General features: G+C 39.5%; 8 protein-coding genes across 8 annotated transcripts; 4 read left to right on the plus strand and 4 right to left on the minus strand.

Annotated features, from left to right (window-relative positions):
- The first annotated feature begins 81 nt into the window (after positions 1-81).
- LOC110185506 (uncharacterized) lies at positions 82-544 on the plus strand. The gene is made up of 3 exons (XM_086827370.1): positions 82-104; positions 167-294; positions 354-544. Exons 2-3 carry the CDS (start codon positions 177-179, stop codon positions 542-544), a joined length of 309 nt encoding a protein of 102 aa, XP_086683496.1. The 5' UTR covers positions 82-104; positions 167-176.
- On the minus strand, positions 541-2,399 carry shu (inactive peptidyl-prolyl cis-trans isomerase shutdown). Its single transcript, XM_020954386.2, has 3 exons — positions 2,236-2,399; positions 1,439-2,171; positions 541-1,384 (listed from the first exon to the last, which is right to left on the minus strand). Exons 1-3 carry the CDS (start codon positions 2,286-2,288, stop codon positions 827-829), a joined length of 1,344 nt encoding a protein of 447 aa, XP_020810045.2. The 5' UTR covers positions 2,289-2,399; the 3' UTR covers positions 541-826.
- A 919-nt stretch (positions 2,400-3,318) lies between these two features.
- On the minus strand, positions 3,319-4,050 carry LOC110185497 (uncharacterized). The gene has a single exon (XM_020954392.2). It carries the CDS (start codon positions 3,707-3,709, stop codon positions 3,419-3,421), a length of 291 nt encoding a protein of 96 aa, XP_020810051.2. The 5' UTR covers positions 3,710-4,050; the 3' UTR covers positions 3,319-3,418.
- On the minus strand, positions 4,042-5,239 carry LOC110185505 (putative gustatory receptor 59b). Its single transcript, XM_020954400.2, has 2 exons — positions 4,346-5,239; positions 4,042-4,053 (listed from the first exon to the last, which is right to left on the minus strand). Exons 1-2 carry the CDS (start codon positions 5,237-5,239, stop codon positions 4,042-4,044), a joined length of 906 nt encoding a protein of 301 aa, XP_020810059.2.
- Positions 5,240-5,770: 531 nt separating this feature from the next.
- Positions 5,771-6,599, plus strand: LOC110185504 (putative gustatory receptor 59b). The gene is made up of 3 exons (XM_086827371.1): positions 5,771-5,892; positions 5,962-6,382; positions 6,441-6,599. Exons 1-3 carry the CDS (start codon positions 5,771-5,773, stop codon positions 6,597-6,599), a joined length of 702 nt encoding a protein of 233 aa, XP_086683497.1.
- A 293-nt stretch (positions 6,600-6,892) lies between these two features.
- LOC110185503 (putative gustatory receptor 59b) lies at positions 6,893-8,051 on the plus strand. The gene is made up of 2 exons (XM_020954398.2): positions 6,893-7,831; positions 7,893-8,051. Exons 1-2 carry the CDS (start codon positions 6,893-6,895, stop codon positions 8,049-8,051), a joined length of 1,098 nt encoding a protein of 365 aa, XP_020810057.2.
- A 1,594-nt stretch (positions 8,052-9,645) lies between these two features.
- On the plus strand, positions 9,646-10,818 carry Gr59b (Gustatory receptor 59b). The gene is made up of 2 exons (XM_020954395.2): positions 9,646-10,587; positions 10,654-10,818. Exons 1-2 carry the CDS (start codon positions 9,646-9,648, stop codon positions 10,816-10,818), a joined length of 1,107 nt encoding a protein of 368 aa, XP_020810054.2.
- Positions 10,819-15,120: 4,302 nt separating this feature from the next.
- On the minus strand, positions 15,121-15,396 carry LOC110185495 (uncharacterized). The gene has a single exon (XM_020954390.2). It carries the CDS (start codon positions 15,379-15,381, stop codon positions 15,121-15,123), a length of 261 nt encoding a protein of 86 aa, XP_020810049.2. The 5' UTR covers positions 15,382-15,396.
- Positions 15,397-16,557: the final 1,161 nt, after the last annotated feature.

The raw sequence follows: 16,557 nt of genomic DNA on the forward strand, positions 1-16,557 counted from the left end.
GAACAACTGTTTGCTTATCCATTCCTTAAGAAAGTAAAGCATTAAGCTGTGCGAAGCCTAAAGCCAGTGGACATTTCTTAAACTGCAAGCATTCAAAGAGCAACGTAAATATTCCCTCCATTGAGTTTCTTCTTGGTTATAGGTCAGATCTTGTCCAACTCTATAGAGATACCTTCATGGAGAAGGTCCTGGAAACCTATGCAGGCAACAGAACCCTTGGCAATGGTGAAATGTTCGTGATGGGCAATTACTACTGTCCCTTGATGCTGCTCCTGCTTTGGATGGCCTCCATCGGTGAGTCTTAAGCTACAAGAAACTTCTTCCTGATACCCAAACTTCACTCCTAATTTTAGGCCTCTTAATTTGCACCTTTTGGTACTGCAAATTCGTTAGATCGGAAACGGTCACCACCTTCGATTCGAGCAGCTTTGAACTGCAGGAGGTAAGCGTCCTGCAGCACAACAAGGGATGCACCTGCTTGGACTGTCTACATCGCCAGCTTAACCAAGAGCTCGAGCTTAAAAATACAACAAAGGGGAATTAATTTGTAAGGTTTTACATTTAATTAATGTAATAACAATAGTATTTGGTCCTTCAAGAACTTAATAGCTATCGAATATGCGTTTTTGATTTCTGTTGGAATGTGTTAAATGTAACAAAACAATGAGATTCTTTGTTAGTAAGAATGAAAACATGATCATAGTAAGTAACTATGGTTCTACTAGAACCTAGTCTTAATGGCACTTGGTATTTGGTGGATTAAGTTTACTGGGTGATTCCCAAATACTTCAATTGGAGAAAGATTCCTTTTTTTTATGTCCCTTCATCACTTTTCCTCCTTCTTTGACAAGGTGAGGAGATCCGGGTTAATATGCGAGTACATAAGCTTCATATTGTGATCCTTGACCATATCACTGAACACTTCCACCTCCGCATTCGAATACACCCGGCGGCTTAAACTCATCGAAGTCCTTCCACACTTTTTAAACTGTTCAATCAAATCCTCAATTTCCTCCTTGAACTTCTTGTCCTTGGCTTCCTTAAGAGAATCTTCATTGGTCTCGGCAATAAGGGGAGATTCCTTGGCCTTTGTGCCCCACAAGGCTTTGGACCACAGATCCCGGCTGGCCTCCTCGTACTTGTTGATACGTTTATCCAAACACTCAATCTCATCATTGATCTCCTTGTTGGCCGGCTGCTTGGAATGCGCCAGCATTAGAATCTTGCGGGCCCGCTGGTACTCGCCCAGCGAGGTCAAGGCTCGAGCCTCGTGGAAGAGAGCCTTGCACGGAGGATCGTTGGCAGTGAGGCGGCGTACATCCTTCATCACAATGCAAACGCGACGGGGAAGACTCAACTTGTTGTAGCAGACCATAAGGTTTTGCTGGAAAATAAAGAATATAAATCATAATCCCATAATATAATAGCAAATCCTTACCGAGAGGGTAAGCAGCAGGGCGGTCTGCTGGCGCTCCTCCTCTTCGTTGGCCAGACGGCAGTAGTTCAGCGATTCAATGGCCCTTTCAAAGGATGTGGCGGCGCAGCGAAAGCGCGAACGCTTCACACAATCCTTGCCATACAAATGCAGATCCTGGGCCTTGGGATATACCACATAGAACTTGTCGCGATCCTCCTTGGGTATGCCATCGATGGCCTGCCCATCTCCGATCATTGTATAGTCAATGACCTCCACTTTGAAGAGCCCATCGGCCTTGGGCTTGATGCGAGGCGGACAGCCCAGCTCCCGGAAGAGCAGCTTGTACGAGATGATGAACTCGGCTTGTTCGTATGGACGCATGGTACGCACAGCGGCCTCCAGTCCCTCGAGGACCATCTTTGTCCCGGTTTCGAACTCGAACTTGGTGCCGCGCAGCAGCGAGGAATCAAAGGGGGCTCCAACGCCCTCCCAGTAGCCGCTGTAGCGGATCGAGACGCGTGCCTTGTCCGGCACTGGGTCACGCTCTGCATGGCCCTGGCGGATGATCCGCTTGTAGATGTCCTCGCTGATGGGCTGCATCAGGGCGCGCAGCTCGTCAAAGGGACGCAGCCAGGGCGAAACAAGAGCATCCGGAGCTGGCAAGTCCTCGCAATCCTCGAATTCGTCGTCGTCGTCGTCATAGTCGCGATGCGACATGTCCATTTCAAACTCGACGCCCTTGTCCACGAGTTGGCTGGAGAAAGAAACAAGCATCCTGGTGAAAGGACGTTTTATAATGTCTCAATTCCAATACTCACGCAAAGGAGACAGGCTCCTTGAGCAATTGCCGAGCGTTGGCATAACTCTCCATGGTTTAATTAAATGTTAAACTTTCTTTTTGCGCAGCAAAATCAGAAAAGGAGAAAACGTGATTTGAAAGGAATTCTTATTAAGCCGCCGAACAGCTGATTGACAAGTGGATCTGGCAACTCGAAATTATATCCCAGTTTTGTGGACACTGTTATAAATGATGTTACCACATCAATACGAATTGTTTGCTGCTGCTATAAATTACTGTATGCTATAAATTATAGCATTACCGCCATAAAATAAACAGGTCTGAAAAGTATATTACAAATTTTATTTCAACAATAAAAAGTTAGTTGTAAACTCTAATCTAATTCACAAGGATATATATATATTTTCTTTTTAATTAAGGAAAAATAATAGTTTATATTATATATATTTGTTTTTGACTTTTTTCTGTGACAGAAAAGGTTATATTTTTGATTAATTTTTTTTTAATAAAAACAAAACCATATTTTTAATTTAAATATATTTATTTAAATTTTTAATTGTGAAGCCATTTTCATCATAAAAATAAAACTCCATAAAACTCGACATATATATTGTTACTTATATAAAAATAACAAGACTTATAAAAATAATAAGATTCATACATATTTTAAATTTAATTATTTATTTTTAATTGACGAAGAAGTGATAGTAACATTAGAAATTAACAAATGAATCTTTTTCAAATAAAAATAAAAGCACACAAAGCTCAGGTCACGGATTACGGATAAGTCACAATAGTCCCACTAGAGCCGATGCTTTCCACTATCGATTCACGAATTAAACATCGATACTTTTGATTTTTGAAGCCATGCACATATTTTAAATATATTATATGAAAAAATTACTATGAATTTGATAAATGTTTAATTAATAATTTAATTCGTGTAAGATGTTAAAGAACAGAACACATTTTCAAAATATCGATAAAGAAAAAAACCGATCTTGTGAAAACAATATCCAACATCGCTAATATCGATAGGTGATCTGATGTTTTACCAACACTAACTCCCGCTTAAAAGAAAAAGTGAAAAGAAAATGTGAAATTGCAAGTGAAAAGTGTTAATTTATTGATATTTGCATTGTTTAAAGCTAAAGTAACTAGTGTAATTGTTAACTATAAGTAGTGTGTGCTGTTTTGCAGTGTTAAAACTCCTGATCGAGCCGTCGCTTGACGCCGGCCAAAGCTTTGACGCGATTACGCAATCGCAGGTGGCTCAGGCCGCAGCATCTGGCCAGCGGAGTCTCATCCTCGCTTCTGTTGCGGGACATCTTGTGACGCCTTGCAAATCCACTTGTGGATGTGATGCATGTCCTGGCGTCCTTCTGTTCGGCAGACCAAGTGTAGACCATGTAGTCCAGCAGTGAGATCCCCAGCACCAGAAGCACCAGGCAGGCGGGATTGAATTGCATGAACGACAGAGGACCTCCTTCCATTGTGGGGCGTTGCGTGTGTTGAATGCTTGAAGTTTCAATTGCGAATGATGTGAAGAGTCCCAAAACTCGCCATATTTATGTGGAATCAGGTAAGTTTGCACTTGCACATATTTCCTATTGAGCAGGTAGGGCAGGGGGGCAGGCATATGTACCTGTTCTTGATCCTCGAGAAAGGGTCACACTTTTGTTTGTAAACAAGATCATAAAACTTAATCCCTTTGTTTTGACGTAAGTTTTGGGTTCATTAAAAGGGCAAGGATTATATTTTGAGCAAGGCATGTCCTTGCGTGTGTAGATTTTAAGAGGTAACATAAAAATTTAAAGGTTATGTATTATATTCGCACCTGAAATACGAAAAATTCACATTATTTAAACCTAAGATATACGTTCTTTTACATTTCTCAAATTAATTTGTATTATCCTCTTTCAGTATAATATAGAATTGCACAAGCAGAGTGGAGTTGGATATTATAAATCCAATCATTTGAAGCCATTGGCTCCTATTGGCTATATAGAGTCCACAGACCTTTAAATTAAGCTGCATGCTGCTTTCATAAATCAGATAATCAGTTAGCTATAAAATTAATCAAATAATATACTTTTTTATACATATATTTATTTTTGTAGTTAACTTACCGCCTGGGACATTATCCGCTCGCTTGCTTCGTCCTTCGGATGGCACTGATATCTTTGACTCAATTCACATATTAAATCGTTGATGAAAAAGTCCAGGGATCGCGCCAACAATATTGAAGTCGCATGCACTACTCGAAAATTGAATCCTTGATTCAGGAAAATAATGCTAATATAGCCACCAACAATGTCGCAAATGATGTAATCCAGTCGGCAGACGAGCATCTGGAGTCCATAGATCCGGTTTATCCGCTGGGCCATGCGCCCGAGAAGCAAATGAAGGGACCAGAGATTTCTGATCTCTTCTTCTGACGTCCTTCCTGAACCAAGTTGTTGGTTTAAATAATCATATCCCCTGGCTATTTGCCAATTGGAGGCAAAGTAAAAGTACGTAGTTATGTTTAGAATGCTGTAAGCAAAGCTATTCTGTAATGTCTTCAGGACTCCCGATTGTTGAAAGAGCATCGTTGCCACTGAACTAATGTTCATGTATGCCAATGTAAAGGACTTCAAGTGCAGCAGTCTTCTTAGCTGCGGGTTCGGTCTCAGTCCAGCTCGATCCATATTCCGAGTCAGGCGATCGGACAAATTGAGTATGCCTATTACCACGCTGTCCCGTTGGCATCGCGAAACCAGGATATAGGCTATAACCGCATAGTCGACAATGTAAAGAACAAACGGAACAATGTCCATCTTTCCGGGTAGCCAGGGCCCTAACCTAACTCCATTGGCTATATCCCAGAAAACAAATGGCAAAGTACAGATGACGACCACGTTCATGATGAGGGCATATGCCTGGGTTATCCTCGTTTGTTGATATCTACCATTGACCAGACGGTAGGACGTCAGGCCAATAAGAAGGCCATAGCCATGGCAAATATCCTCTAAAGTTAACATTTTCTCAAGCCAGTACAAATTGAACTAAACGAGACGCACCGCTGCAGTTGCATTCTCTATTTTGAATTAAATATAAATAAGGTGATCCGTAACCGCTATCGAAGATGAGCAGAATCACCAAGAAGTCGTTTTTTAAGCGGTAATCTCCCGATGGAATCGACTGATTCGCATGCAAAGGTTAAAAACTGCAGCGCTGCAGTGTTCGTTTTAGTCGTAGTCAGACACTTGAGGAAAGCGGATGAAATGGAGAGACTACTGGGGTTATTTCACGGATACGCCCTTCTCATCGGCTTGACGTCTTACAAATTGGTCAATGGGATATATCGGCAAACTTGGTTAACGCGGGCCTATGCCTTGGTCCTAAACGTGCTCATCATTTCTATTCTACCATTTGTTTTTTGGAGAATATCCTGGTTAACGGCGTCTGCACCCTGGCTGCCTGATATTATGTTTATAGCTCCGTTTATTCTCTATACGGTCAACTATGCGAATATAGTATATATCTTGACGTCGCGATTCTATCGGGATAGCATGCTAATAGACCTACTGGACTTGAGTAAGGATTTGAATCGAAAAATGGAACAAGCTGGCATGAGAAGGAACGCAAAGCTTCAGAGACTTTTAAGTTTCAAGACCTTTACATTTAGTTTTTTGTGCGTTGCCCCACTAACTTTCCTCGGCTCTGTAACTTTGGATTCTTTTATTGTTAATGCTGCCTACAGCATCTTGAATGCCACTACGTACTTTTACTTTGCTTCATTCTGGCAAATCGCCAGAGGCTTTGTTTATGTGAATGAAGAAATAGATAAGCTTATCTATGGCGGATCGGAATTTAACGCCGAGGAGCTGAGAGATTTGTGGTACCTACATTCGACTCTCAGTCGCATGGCACACAGGATAAACAGGAACTATGGACTCCAGATGATTGTCTCACGGCTTGATTTCATTATATACACCATTATCTTTGGATACGTTGGCATGATTTTCCTGCATGAAGGCATTACCCTTATTAAGTGTTATGCGTCCTTATTTTATTTAGTGCGAACTGTCGACTTCTTTTTAAATGATTTTATATGTGAATTAACCAGCCGATATCAGAGCCATCCCAAACACGAAATAAGCGAGGGTGTAATGTCCCAGGAGGTGAGTAAGAGTAAAAGAACAATTATTTTAAAACCCCAATTTATTGTCTTAATTTTAGCTAAGTGATTATCTGATTTATGAGAGCAGCCTGCGCCTCGATTTAAAGTTTTGTGGTCTCTATATAACCAATAAAACCCAATGGCTTCAAACAATGGCAGTGGTAATGTCCAACTCCATGCTGCTCCATGCTGCTCCTTCAGTTCTATTTGATTCTTAGGGATGATGATACTGAAAATATTTAAGTAAAAGTCAAATGGCAAAGCCAGATTGTAATAATAATATAAATATTTGCAATTATAACTATTGAAATGATGGTGAAAAAGTTGTTAACTGCTTTCAAGGGGAGCCACTCCCCAGGCAATTTCATCGATGTCCATCCACTGTTTCAATTAAAGCTGATTTTGATCTGTTTATTGAGTAAACACTTGGGTTAATGGCTCCTCGCCAAAGCATTGTCGACTTCAGTTGCAGTGCGAAGCTCTTAGAGGTCGGTTCACTCTTAATATGAAAATGCAGCGGATAGCTCAGATATATAATGGATACGTCATGGTCATCGGTATGACCTCCTACTTAAACGTCGGCGGAAAATTCAAGCAAACAAGGATAACCCAGGCGTATGCCCTGGTAATCAACGCCGTCACATTGACCCTGCTGCCGGGGGCTCTATGGGAATCGGCACGGACAATGACCATGGTTGACTGGGTGCCTTCGTTTGTGTGGACAATTCCTTACGTTGTGCATTCGATAAGCTATGCTGTGATTGCCTACACTTTGATTTCAAGATGCTATCGAGACGCCATGCTGTTGGATCTGGAACTGGTTATAAAGCAACTGAATCGTGAGATGTTGCGTACGGGAAAGCAGATGAACTCGAAGTTGCAAAGATTATTTCTACTGAAAACATTTACTTTAACGTATTTGTGTTTCGCCTACATGATGAGCATATTTGTGTGGCGATGGGGACACTCCTGGGCGTATATAATGAAGGCATTGCTGATAAATATGTCCTTCAACATACTCATTGCCAGCACATATTTCTACTTTGTGTCCCTCTGGCAAATAGCGCGGGGCTACGACTTTGTGAACCAGCAACTTCAGGAGATTACATCAGCTAATTGGAATGATTTCAAAGAGCAAGCTGAGGAACTTCGGGGTCTTTGGGCTTTGCATGCGAATCTCAGCAGGACAGCCGAACGTATAAACAGGCATTACGGACCACAGATGCTCGCCTCACGTTTCGATCACTTTATTTTCTCGATTATCAACGGATACTTGGGCACGGTCAACGCACGATACGATGATTGTTCGTCCGTTGAGAACGTTTTCGGTTTCTTTCTCTATTGTATACGAAGCCTGGACTTCTTTCTCAACGACTACATTTGCGATTTGATGACTCAATACCAGAGCGAGGTTAAGACCTACATTACCGAGGGCCAGATGTCTAAGGAGGTGAATAAATATTTACTGGGAATTAAGAGATCTCCGCTCTAAATCAAAATTTACATTTCAGCTCAGTTCTTATGTGATTTATGAACATAGCATGAGGCTTAACTTGCTGGTTTGCGGACTGTATCCGGCCAATAGGAATAAATGGATGCACATGATAGCGTCTATCATCATTCATTCTAGCCTTTTGTTGCAATTTCATCTAATTATGACCAAGAAATAGATCAAATCTTAGCAATATTAAATTATTATAAGCAAAAATGATCAAGGTTATATCATAAACAATACTTAAGTCTCGTAAACACTTGAAACCTGGACAATCCTTATACTAAATAAGACCACTTTGGAAAATTAAGAAATGGAAGCGACATTTTAAGACGTTTCCGCAAATCAAGAAATCCAGATCGAGTTCGGATTGTGTCATAAACTTGGACTTTTGGAGTGACTATACATCGTTGATAAAGATAATGAGGAGCTGGCAAATGACCCGAATTTAATACAGAAAAGTCAGTTGCAGTTGCAGTTTTTTTAAAGTCGGTTGTCACAAAATGAAGAAAATTTTTGGACTCAGTCACGTCTACCTTCTACTTATCGGAATGACCTCTTATAAACTAGTGGATGGCAGGTTGCGGAGAACTAGAATAACGCAGATATATGCCTGGACTGTAAACATAATTCTATTGGCTGTGCTGCCTTATTGTTATTGGATTTCTTCTGTTTATGCTTCATTACTCGTCGAAATACCATATTTCCTGAAGCTCACACCCTTTTGCCTTAATTTGATCAACTATGCAGTCATCCTTTACACTGTGAGCACTCGGAGTGGCAGAGACCGAGTGCTTTTGGACCTACAAAAATTAAATATTCAATTGGATCGAGCCAGGATGCGATCTGGAACAGAGACGAGCCTAAAGCTACGGAGATTGCTCTACCTAAAGATCTTTACACTGGTTTATCAAATGCTGGCAAACTATATGGTACCGTTCGTGTTTAGATTTAGGGAGGCCTATATTTTGGAATCTCTTTTACTTAACTTTGGGTTCAACATCTTAATCGGATCTTCGTATTTCTCCTTTTTGTCGTTGTGGCACATTGCCCGAGGCTATGATTTTATTAATCAAATCATAGAAGAGCACATAATCGGTCTAAGACCGCACTCAATTTCTTACATATGGAAAATTCACATCAATCTAGGTCGAACAGCGCGAAGGATCAACGGATATTTTGAGTCACAGTTGTTGGTGTTGAGATTGAACCACTTCTTGTTCAGTATAATAGACTTCTACGTGGTTTTTCTCTTCTTGAATAGTGAGTGGGTTCCATGGTATTACTTTTATTTTGGAGCTATCTTGCACTTGATACGCATGCTTGACTTTTTCCTCAACGATTATATACTTGATTTAATAGTCGAATATCATAATATGCGCAAGGACTCAATTACCGAAGGCACTATGTCCAAAGAGGTGGTTATTAAATTTGCTGAAAATATGTTGATATATTAAAGTTCGTCTTCATTTTCAGTTGAATGCTTTTATCCTCTATGAAAAAAGTATGACGCTCGAATTAATGGTCTGCGGACTGTTCAAACCCAATAGGAAGAACTGGCTTCAAATGGCGGAAGGAATTTTGGGTTACTTCATTGTGTTAATGCAATTCCGCCTAACTTATAACTGAGTAATATCATGTACAAGCTATAATTATCTATCTATCTGTTGTAAATCTTGAACACACTCTCATAGATAAAAGCACTTTAATTCATTACAAAAGCCTAATGACATCAGTTGAGTTCCAAAGCTCGTCGAGAAAGGACGTAAAAGATGATTAATTCGTTGGTGAACATATATTTCAGCTATTCGCTGTTTATTGGAATAACATCGCATCGCTTCATCAAGCTGAGGTTCCGCTCCTCCGTATTTTCGCGATACTATGCTCTGATTGCGAATATCCTGACCCTAACCATGGTGCCCATGGTTTTGTGGCATGCGCGGATTTCGTTTCAGGCCAAGGGGCATTTTCCACAACTAATCCTAATCACGTACAATGTAAGGTACATGGTGACCTATAGTGTTATCATATATACGATCTTATCGCGAGGATTTCGGGACACGGCCTTCAGGGAAATGGAACCATTGCTACGGAAGCTACTTGAGGAAGAGAAGCGATGTGGCCGACAAGGTGTAAGACGATCCCTGAAGGTTTTGCTGTATGTCAAGTTCTTTACGGTGATCTGGTTGTGCTTCACAGAATCAATTTTCATGTTTTATTCCATGGAGAGCATGAAATTATTGGTAATAGCCAGATTTGTTTTCCTGGCCAATGCAAACAATGTGCTGGTCATGGTGCCAATGGGTTACTTTCTCGCCCTGTGGCATATTGCCCGAGGCTTGGATTGCGTCAATCGACGCCTGGATGCTATTGTAACGTCGTCATCGAGATCACCTCGAGACCTAAAGGAATGGCAGCATCTATGGTCACTGCACTCTTCCCTGACCAAGACAGCCATCAATATAAATAAGATCTACGGTCCACAGATGGTAGCCTGTCGCCTCGATAACTTTATAATTGGTGTAATCCAAGCATACTGGGGTGCCTTCTTCACCTTTGGCACATCGACACCAGTTTTTTGGTTGGTCTACGGCTGCGTTAGCTATCAAATACGATCTTTGGACTATTTTCTCATAGACTACATGTGCGATGTGATAATGGAGTATCAAAGTGCGGCTCGGCATGCCTGGAGCGAGCAACGCTGGTCGAAGGAGGTATTTTCATGTGTTTTAAAGATTTAAATAATAGTAATACATAATACTTAAATTGTATATATTTAGATAAGTGCCTTTGTGACGTATAACAACAGTTTGAAGCTGGAACTATGGACTTGTGGATTGTATCAACCGAATCGAAGTCTGTGGTGCGATATGATCATCAGTGTTTGGTATTATATCTTAATGCTACTGCAGTTTCATCTGGTTATGGGAAATTTAGGGAAATAGTTGTTATAATTAACATTATAAAATACTAGTAAGAGCCATTTACTTCACCCCAGAGGAAAAACAGGCGGCTTCTTTAAAATCCTTTTCGTAGAGTCTTGCCAGCGCTCTTTGCCTTAAATGGTTAATAAAAACGTCAACTAGGATTGCCTAATTGCTTAACTTTGTAAATAATCGCAGACAGATTGATTTGGCTTAAACTGCCATTAGAATGCTATGCAACTATTGTGTATTCCTTAATCATTTCCTTTTCGTCTGCCAAGAATTTATTATAACAATTTGAATGCTCACGTTTGAATTGTACGCTTACGGGCACAATATATGTACATACGTACGTATATGGATGAATGGCAACAAAACATGGCTATGTTCTGGCAGGAGCCAATAATTTCCTATACGATAATTTCCAAATGAATGCGTTCAGCAAATAAATTCTGCTTTGACAGCACTCGCAGTTGAAATTTAAAACGAAATCACGTTTTGCTGTTGCATACTTTTTGGCGTATGCACATCTGCTCTACGTGGTACGTGATGAAAGTTGTGTCATAAACACACACACACACAAACACATGCACGCAGGCATTCTTAGATGGAAAATTGTGAAAATGGAAGTAGCAGGTGAAAGGGTCGAGTGAGAGTTAAGGGAGGCATAAATAAAATGAAAAATAAAATAAATCAAAACATAATTTTCGCAATAAATCCGGATTTTACCCAACAAAAAAAAAGTATCGCTGAATGCCGAATGCAAATCTAATTCCTTTTGCTAAAGTTTTTGCACTACAATTTCTACAATTTTTAGACGAGTTATGCAATTTCCCTTTTACAAATCGGCTTATAAGTAAATCTTATTTGCAAAATAAAAAGAGCAGTGTACTTTAAAGGTATATTTTTGTATTTTTAATGGGACGTTTTACGAATTTTGAGGGAACTTTGAATGCTTAAATTGATGTACACTTAATTGTTTCTAAATTGAAACTGAAATGTTTGAGTAAATAAAATAAACATTGGGTTTCATATATTTCTTACTTACTTTGTCAGTGATTTTATTTGAAATTTTATCATAAATGAATTGATTGTATTTTGTATTTCGTAGACTTTAAATTAACGCAAATATAACAGCAATATCTTTTCAAGTTTCTTCTGAAATCAAGATAAATAATATATCGGAAAACAACGAACACCTTTGTTAATATAAATGAAAAATTATGTTAAATATTTTTTGGACTTTTTTGTTCAAACATGTTTGTTTTTATTGAATTGCAAATAGAAATATGTACATATATATAATGTTTGGCAATTATTGGCTTTTAAGTCTTCGAAAACCTACAAGAAAACATAAAAAATTTGTATTCAAGGAACATATATAAATCAACGCTTTTCAAATGTCATAACTAAGCCAAAAATGCTTTAATTTCTAATTGGAAGGCTTTTTTGTGCTAGTTTTTGTAGGGTTAACAAATCTACATATTCAGTTTTAAAAGTTACAAAAATTAATTTTTGTCAAATTTTTTCAATTTCAATTTACATTTTTTAACGGTAAAATTTTGCAAAAAATTAAAAAAAAAATGTTTCTAACGAACATGGCTAGATCGATTCAGCTTTTCACGCTGATCAAGAATATATATGATTTATAGGGTCGGAAATGATTCCTTCGATGCGTTATAAGCTTCCGACTGAAATTATGATTCCCTAAAATCTAGCAAAAAAAATTTTTTTTTTAATTATCGTAGTGGTAAGATATAAATTTTTGTGAATAATTTATAATTAAGTTAGGCTTTAAGTTTCTTTAAGATATCTTTAATACAAATTGCTGCATAACTTTAAATTAAAATGAAGTACTAGAGTCCATGTGCAATAAGGGAAATAAATTCAAAAATAAATGCATAGCTAGCAAAGCTGATTCTAGAATAAGGCCTCCTATAGCATATAGGTGCTATAAAAATAATTGTCCTGCTTAAGACTTATCAGTAGAAAACACATTTCTCAATACCTTTCAGTTGATATTTATCTTCTTGGTGACTTCAATTAACTTCTTCCTAGTTATCCAGATGTATTCCATTGGTTAGGTCATCAGGTCGAAGGGCATTCACTATGACTACAGATGTAAACAGCGGGGAGGTCGCGCACAGACTGAGGCAGGCGCAACAGCGGTGCCTCTATTTATAGTCCCCGAGTACAGAGAACAGAGAAAGAGAGAGAGAGAGAGCGAAGGAGCTATCTCTAGAGATGATCAGAGAGGGAGATAGGGCGAAATAGGGGTGTCTGTGGAGAGAGATAGCCATACCGAAAAATTTAGAGATGATCCGAGAGCAAGAGAGAGACAGGGAGGGAGTGAGTGAGAGAGGTAGAGTTATGATGACTCTTTTACTGCGTTGCAAACTTATATTAACCTGCAACTTTATAAAAATCAATATTCCTTAATAAATTGTCTGCCTAAATATAAGCAAGTGATAATATTTTTCCCATAAACTAAATCTTTTATACCTTGAGGCATTTTCTCCCCTACGGCAAATCAAAGCTGTAAATATATATTAACATGATTTGAATTCGCATTGGGACACGTCAACGCAATTATGTTGGATAACAAGAGTCAAGATTTATTGTGTCCGCTGAATTCGAGGAGCAAACAACTATACATATATGTACATATATGTTTAATATATATACGAACACGTAACGGATGCGTCGGCTGTACGCCCATTTGCCGCCGTCAGGGAGGTGGGCGTGTCCCGTCGCTTGACAATTGTCAAAATCATTGCCATAACTCACGTGTTGCCAGCAGCAGAAACAAATGCATTGGGCATCGATGGAGGCGGAGGAGATAAGGGGGGAAGCAGAGCCGACAATTTCAATTGAAGCAAATTTGCTCAAAATGCAAATTACGCCATGATTTACATTCCGATTGACATATTTTAGGCGAACAGTTTGCACTCCATTCCCATGCACTCCTGCTCCCCTTCTTGGTAACGCCCTTTACGTGTTGCCGAAAAGAATCCTTGATTTAGTCATCCAACAATTGACGACTGACTGACTGGCAGGATGTAAATTGCCAGGGATTAGACAATTGTTTGATTTTTTTTTAGGGGGGGCGACACAAAGTTTCCCTCTTTGAATCAGCAAAAAGAGTTCATTTTCGTTAGCGATTTGATATATAGTTCAATTCTCGAAAGAATTCCAAGTTTAAAAGCCTAAATATCCGATTGATTCCATTTATTTTTATACATTTAAATCATTGTTAATTAAGAAATCTTAGTAAAAGGCTAATTGGTGGACTGTTTTCCGATTTCCAAAATGATTTGTCCTTCGTCTAATATAATCTTCAGACCCTTTAAAGTTATGCCAATAAAATTCTTATTTATATATAAGAATTTTCCTAGCTGTGTCATTACTGACGGACCCACATCCTGGGCCAGGTCTTGTGGCTTTGCCATTGCCATTGCCAGGAACGGGCATCATAAAACTGCTGAAAGGACATAAACGCGTTATTATATTATGCCTTTGAAAGCCCATGACTTGCAGGCGCCGCCATGAATGGAAAGGCCAATGAAGGAGGCGGAGGATGCACATGACATGGAGAGGACACACAATGGATGAACATCAATGCCAGAGCCGCGACATTGAATGGCCAGTGGCAGGCAGGAGCTGGGACAGTCCTGGTCGCGACCATCAATGCAACTTACGAGTCAACGTCAACCAGTGGCAAAAGAAGCTATTCAGCTTAACTTGCATTCTCTGTCCGAGGGACATACATAAATTCAAAAAATAACAATATGAGGATAAGATGTCCTCCAGATGTGTGTGTGTGCCACCAAAAGTCAGAGGAGTGCTCTGCTCTGCTCTGCTCCGGCTAAGGACATCTCAAGATGCCGTGGCTACAAAAAGAAAAGTTTTTTAATGATGCCGCAAAGTCGTTGAACCAAGTTCGATGCACATCCACAGGCTTTGACCCGGCTTTGGCATCCTTCGAGGACGAAATGTCGTCGAAGACTGCTGCCTGCATTGATTTACTTGCGGCTCATAGGGAAATGTATGCCACAGCTGTGGCGAAACCAAATTTTTGGGGCCAAGTGAAAGTTCATTTTGGGTTGCAAAAGTTTTCCGCCTGCCCCTTCCCCGCAAAATGTTGGCATTTTTCCAGCTGCAAACGGGAATTTCTTAATAAATTAAGAAAATTTAATACATAAACTCGAAATCCAAATGATTCAGAAAGGAAAGAATGATTTTTTTGGAGTCACAATAATTATTGAATCTAGTTTATTTTACATTAAATATAGTTTATGATTATTTCGTGCTTAGTAAATCTATTTAGCCATAGAAGCCACCGCCGAAACCGCCAGCGCCAGCCGACGCAGAAGATTGGGCACTGGCGTAGGAGTTGCCAAAACCGCCGCGGTTAAATCCGAATCCAGGATATCCGCCGCCACCGAATCCACCATAGCCGGGATAACCGCCGTAGCCACCGCCGTAACCAGGATAACCGCCATAAAACTGAGGAGCGGGCACCGCCTCCAGGACACTAAGGAGTCCGAAAATCACAAAAACGAACATAATGACGGCAGCACGCATCTTGATTTGATTGGTTTATACTCTAGATCGGAGTGTTTGAAACTGTGGATCACTTTCGCAGCTACGGTCCGTTTTATAAACAGATTTCGTTGCGTGGTTCAACAACCTGCTCGTCTGGTTCTGCTGTAGGCAGTGGTCAGGTGGTGCTCCCTCCATTCTCTAACATTTTTTGTTGTCGAAAATGACACAATTCATGGCGAAAACAAAACAAAATTCAAACAAAACAATATATCGATGACCATCCCCTTAGGGGAGACCAGTTTTCTCGCAGATTTGGGGGTTAACCTTTTCGCCAACTCACTGGCTTAATGTGTGGGATTTTGGGAATCACTCGCATTCGCCGCTCGCATATTAGCATAAAATCAAATAAAATGAAATATAAACCAGCCACAGAAAATGTGTGTTGTATAATTATATATACATAGGTATAAAATTTCGCCGGTGCTTTGTTTTCGTCGGTTATCACACATTTGGTTAGTCACACGCGCACACTTTGTATTTCATATTTATAATACATTATGCTAATCAAGCCTGTCATTAATGGGTTTTCTATTCAATTCGCGGCTCTGGGGCCAAATTGATTGTCTGTTCTGAAAAATACCATCAAATGTATTTACCATTTTGTTTTATTTTCTATTAAGTTACACATGTTAATGGATAGCTTGTTCTTTTGCGTTTTATTTAATGTATTTTGCGGTCTGGGATTCCCTCTACTTAAAGCTGTCAGCAGCACTTGAATGTTTTGTACTTTAAGTTATTAAGTGTAACAGCAAAACTGATTGAGATGCTTCATTTTGAGTCAATAACCTGGCCTTGGTTTATAGCAGGAATGCTCCAGATCATTGGATTTTTGTAATAGGAATCCCCCAGAGATTTCTCTGCCGATAAAAACGATCATTTAACTTAGGGGACACATTGTCATAGTAATTTTTCATAGCTATTTCTTATGCCAAATTACATAAAGTTTTAGCTGATTATGTTTCCCAACTATAACCAGTTTATTCGTTAATACGAATATAATTTGTTGTTGGTTTCAAAGGTAGAAAATATTTGTAAACAAACTTGAATAAAGGGAATATAATAGATATAGAATAGAACCTCTCATTCCGGTTCTAAAGACCTGCTGTCGTCGTCGTTGTTCGTCAAACAGGTCACCTGTGATTCACGTATTTACGT

The sequence above is a fragment of the Drosophila serrata genome, unplaced genomic scaffold (assembly GCF_035046125.1).
Source record: "Drosophila serrata isolate PLE 108 unplaced genomic scaffold, ASM3504612v1 contig_165, whole genome shotgun sequence".
NCBI classification, from domain to species: Eukaryota; Metazoa; Arthropoda; class Insecta; order Diptera; family Drosophilidae; genus Drosophila; species Drosophila serrata.

What these genes read in the sequence shown, in the direction of transcription:
- LOC110185505 (XM_020954400.2), bottom strand. Translation starts at nt 5,239, where the DNA reads ATGTTAACTTTAGAGGATATTTGCCATGGCTATGGCCTTCTTATTGGC.
- LOC110185497 (XM_020954392.2), bottom strand. Translation starts at nt 3,709, where the DNA reads ATGGAAGGAGGTCCTCTGTCGTTCATGCAATTCAATCCCGCCTGCCTG.
- shu (XM_020954386.2), bottom strand. Translation starts at nt 2,288, where the DNA reads ATGGAGAGTTATGCCAACGCTCGGCAATTGCTCAAGGAGCCTGTCTCC. An exon ending in AAGGAGCCTGTCTCCTTTGC is followed by an intron (nt 2,172 to 2,235) that starts GTGAGTATTGGA and finishes TTCTTTCTCCAG; the next exon opens with CCAACTCGTGGACAAGGGCG. An exon ending in CCCTGCTGCTTACCCTCTCG is followed by an intron (nt 1,385 to 1,438) that starts GTAAGGATTTGC and finishes TTTATTTTCCAG; the next exon opens with CAAAACCTTATGGTCTGCTA.
- LOC110185495 (XM_020954390.2), bottom strand. Translation starts at nt 15,381, where the DNA reads ATGCGTGCTGCCGTCATTATGTTCGTTTTTGTGATTTTCGGACTCCTT.
- LOC110185503 (XM_020954398.2), top strand. Translation starts at nt 6,893, where the DNA reads ATGCAGCGGATAGCTCAGATATATAATGGATACGTCATGGTCATCGGT. An exon ending in AGGGCCAGATGTCTAAGGAG is followed by an intron (nt 7,832 to 7,892) that starts GTGAATAAATAT and finishes TTTACATTTCAG; the next exon opens with CTCAGTTCTTATGTGATTTA.
- LOC110185504 (XM_086827371.1), top strand. Translation starts at nt 5,771, where the DNA reads ATGCTAATAGACCTACTGGACTTGAGTAAGGATTTGAATCGAAAAATG. An exon ending in ACCTTTACATTTAGTTTTTT is followed by an intron (nt 5,893 to 5,961) that starts GTGCGTTGCCCC and finishes TGCTGCCTACAG; the next exon opens with CATCTTGAATGCCACTACGT. An exon ending in AGGGTGTAATGTCCCAGGAG is followed by an intron (nt 6,383 to 6,440) that starts GTGAGTAAGAGT and finishes TCTTAATTTTAG; the next exon opens with CTAAGTGATTATCTGATTTA.
- LOC110185506 (XM_086827370.1), top strand. Translation starts at nt 177, where the DNA reads ATGGAGAAGGTCCTGGAAACCTATGCAGGCAACAGAACCCTTGGCAAT. An exon ending in GCTTTGGATGGCCTCCATCG is followed by an intron (nt 295 to 353) that starts GTGAGTCTTAAG and finishes TCCTAATTTTAG; the next exon opens with GCCTCTTAATTTGCACCTTT.
- Gr59b (XM_020954395.2), top strand. Translation starts at nt 9,646, where the DNA reads ATGATTAATTCGTTGGTGAACATATATTTCAGCTATTCGCTGTTTATT. An exon ending in AGCAACGCTGGTCGAAGGAG is followed by an intron (nt 10,588 to 10,653) that starts GTATTTTCATGT and finishes GTATATATTTAG; the next exon opens with ATAAGTGCCTTTGTGACGTA.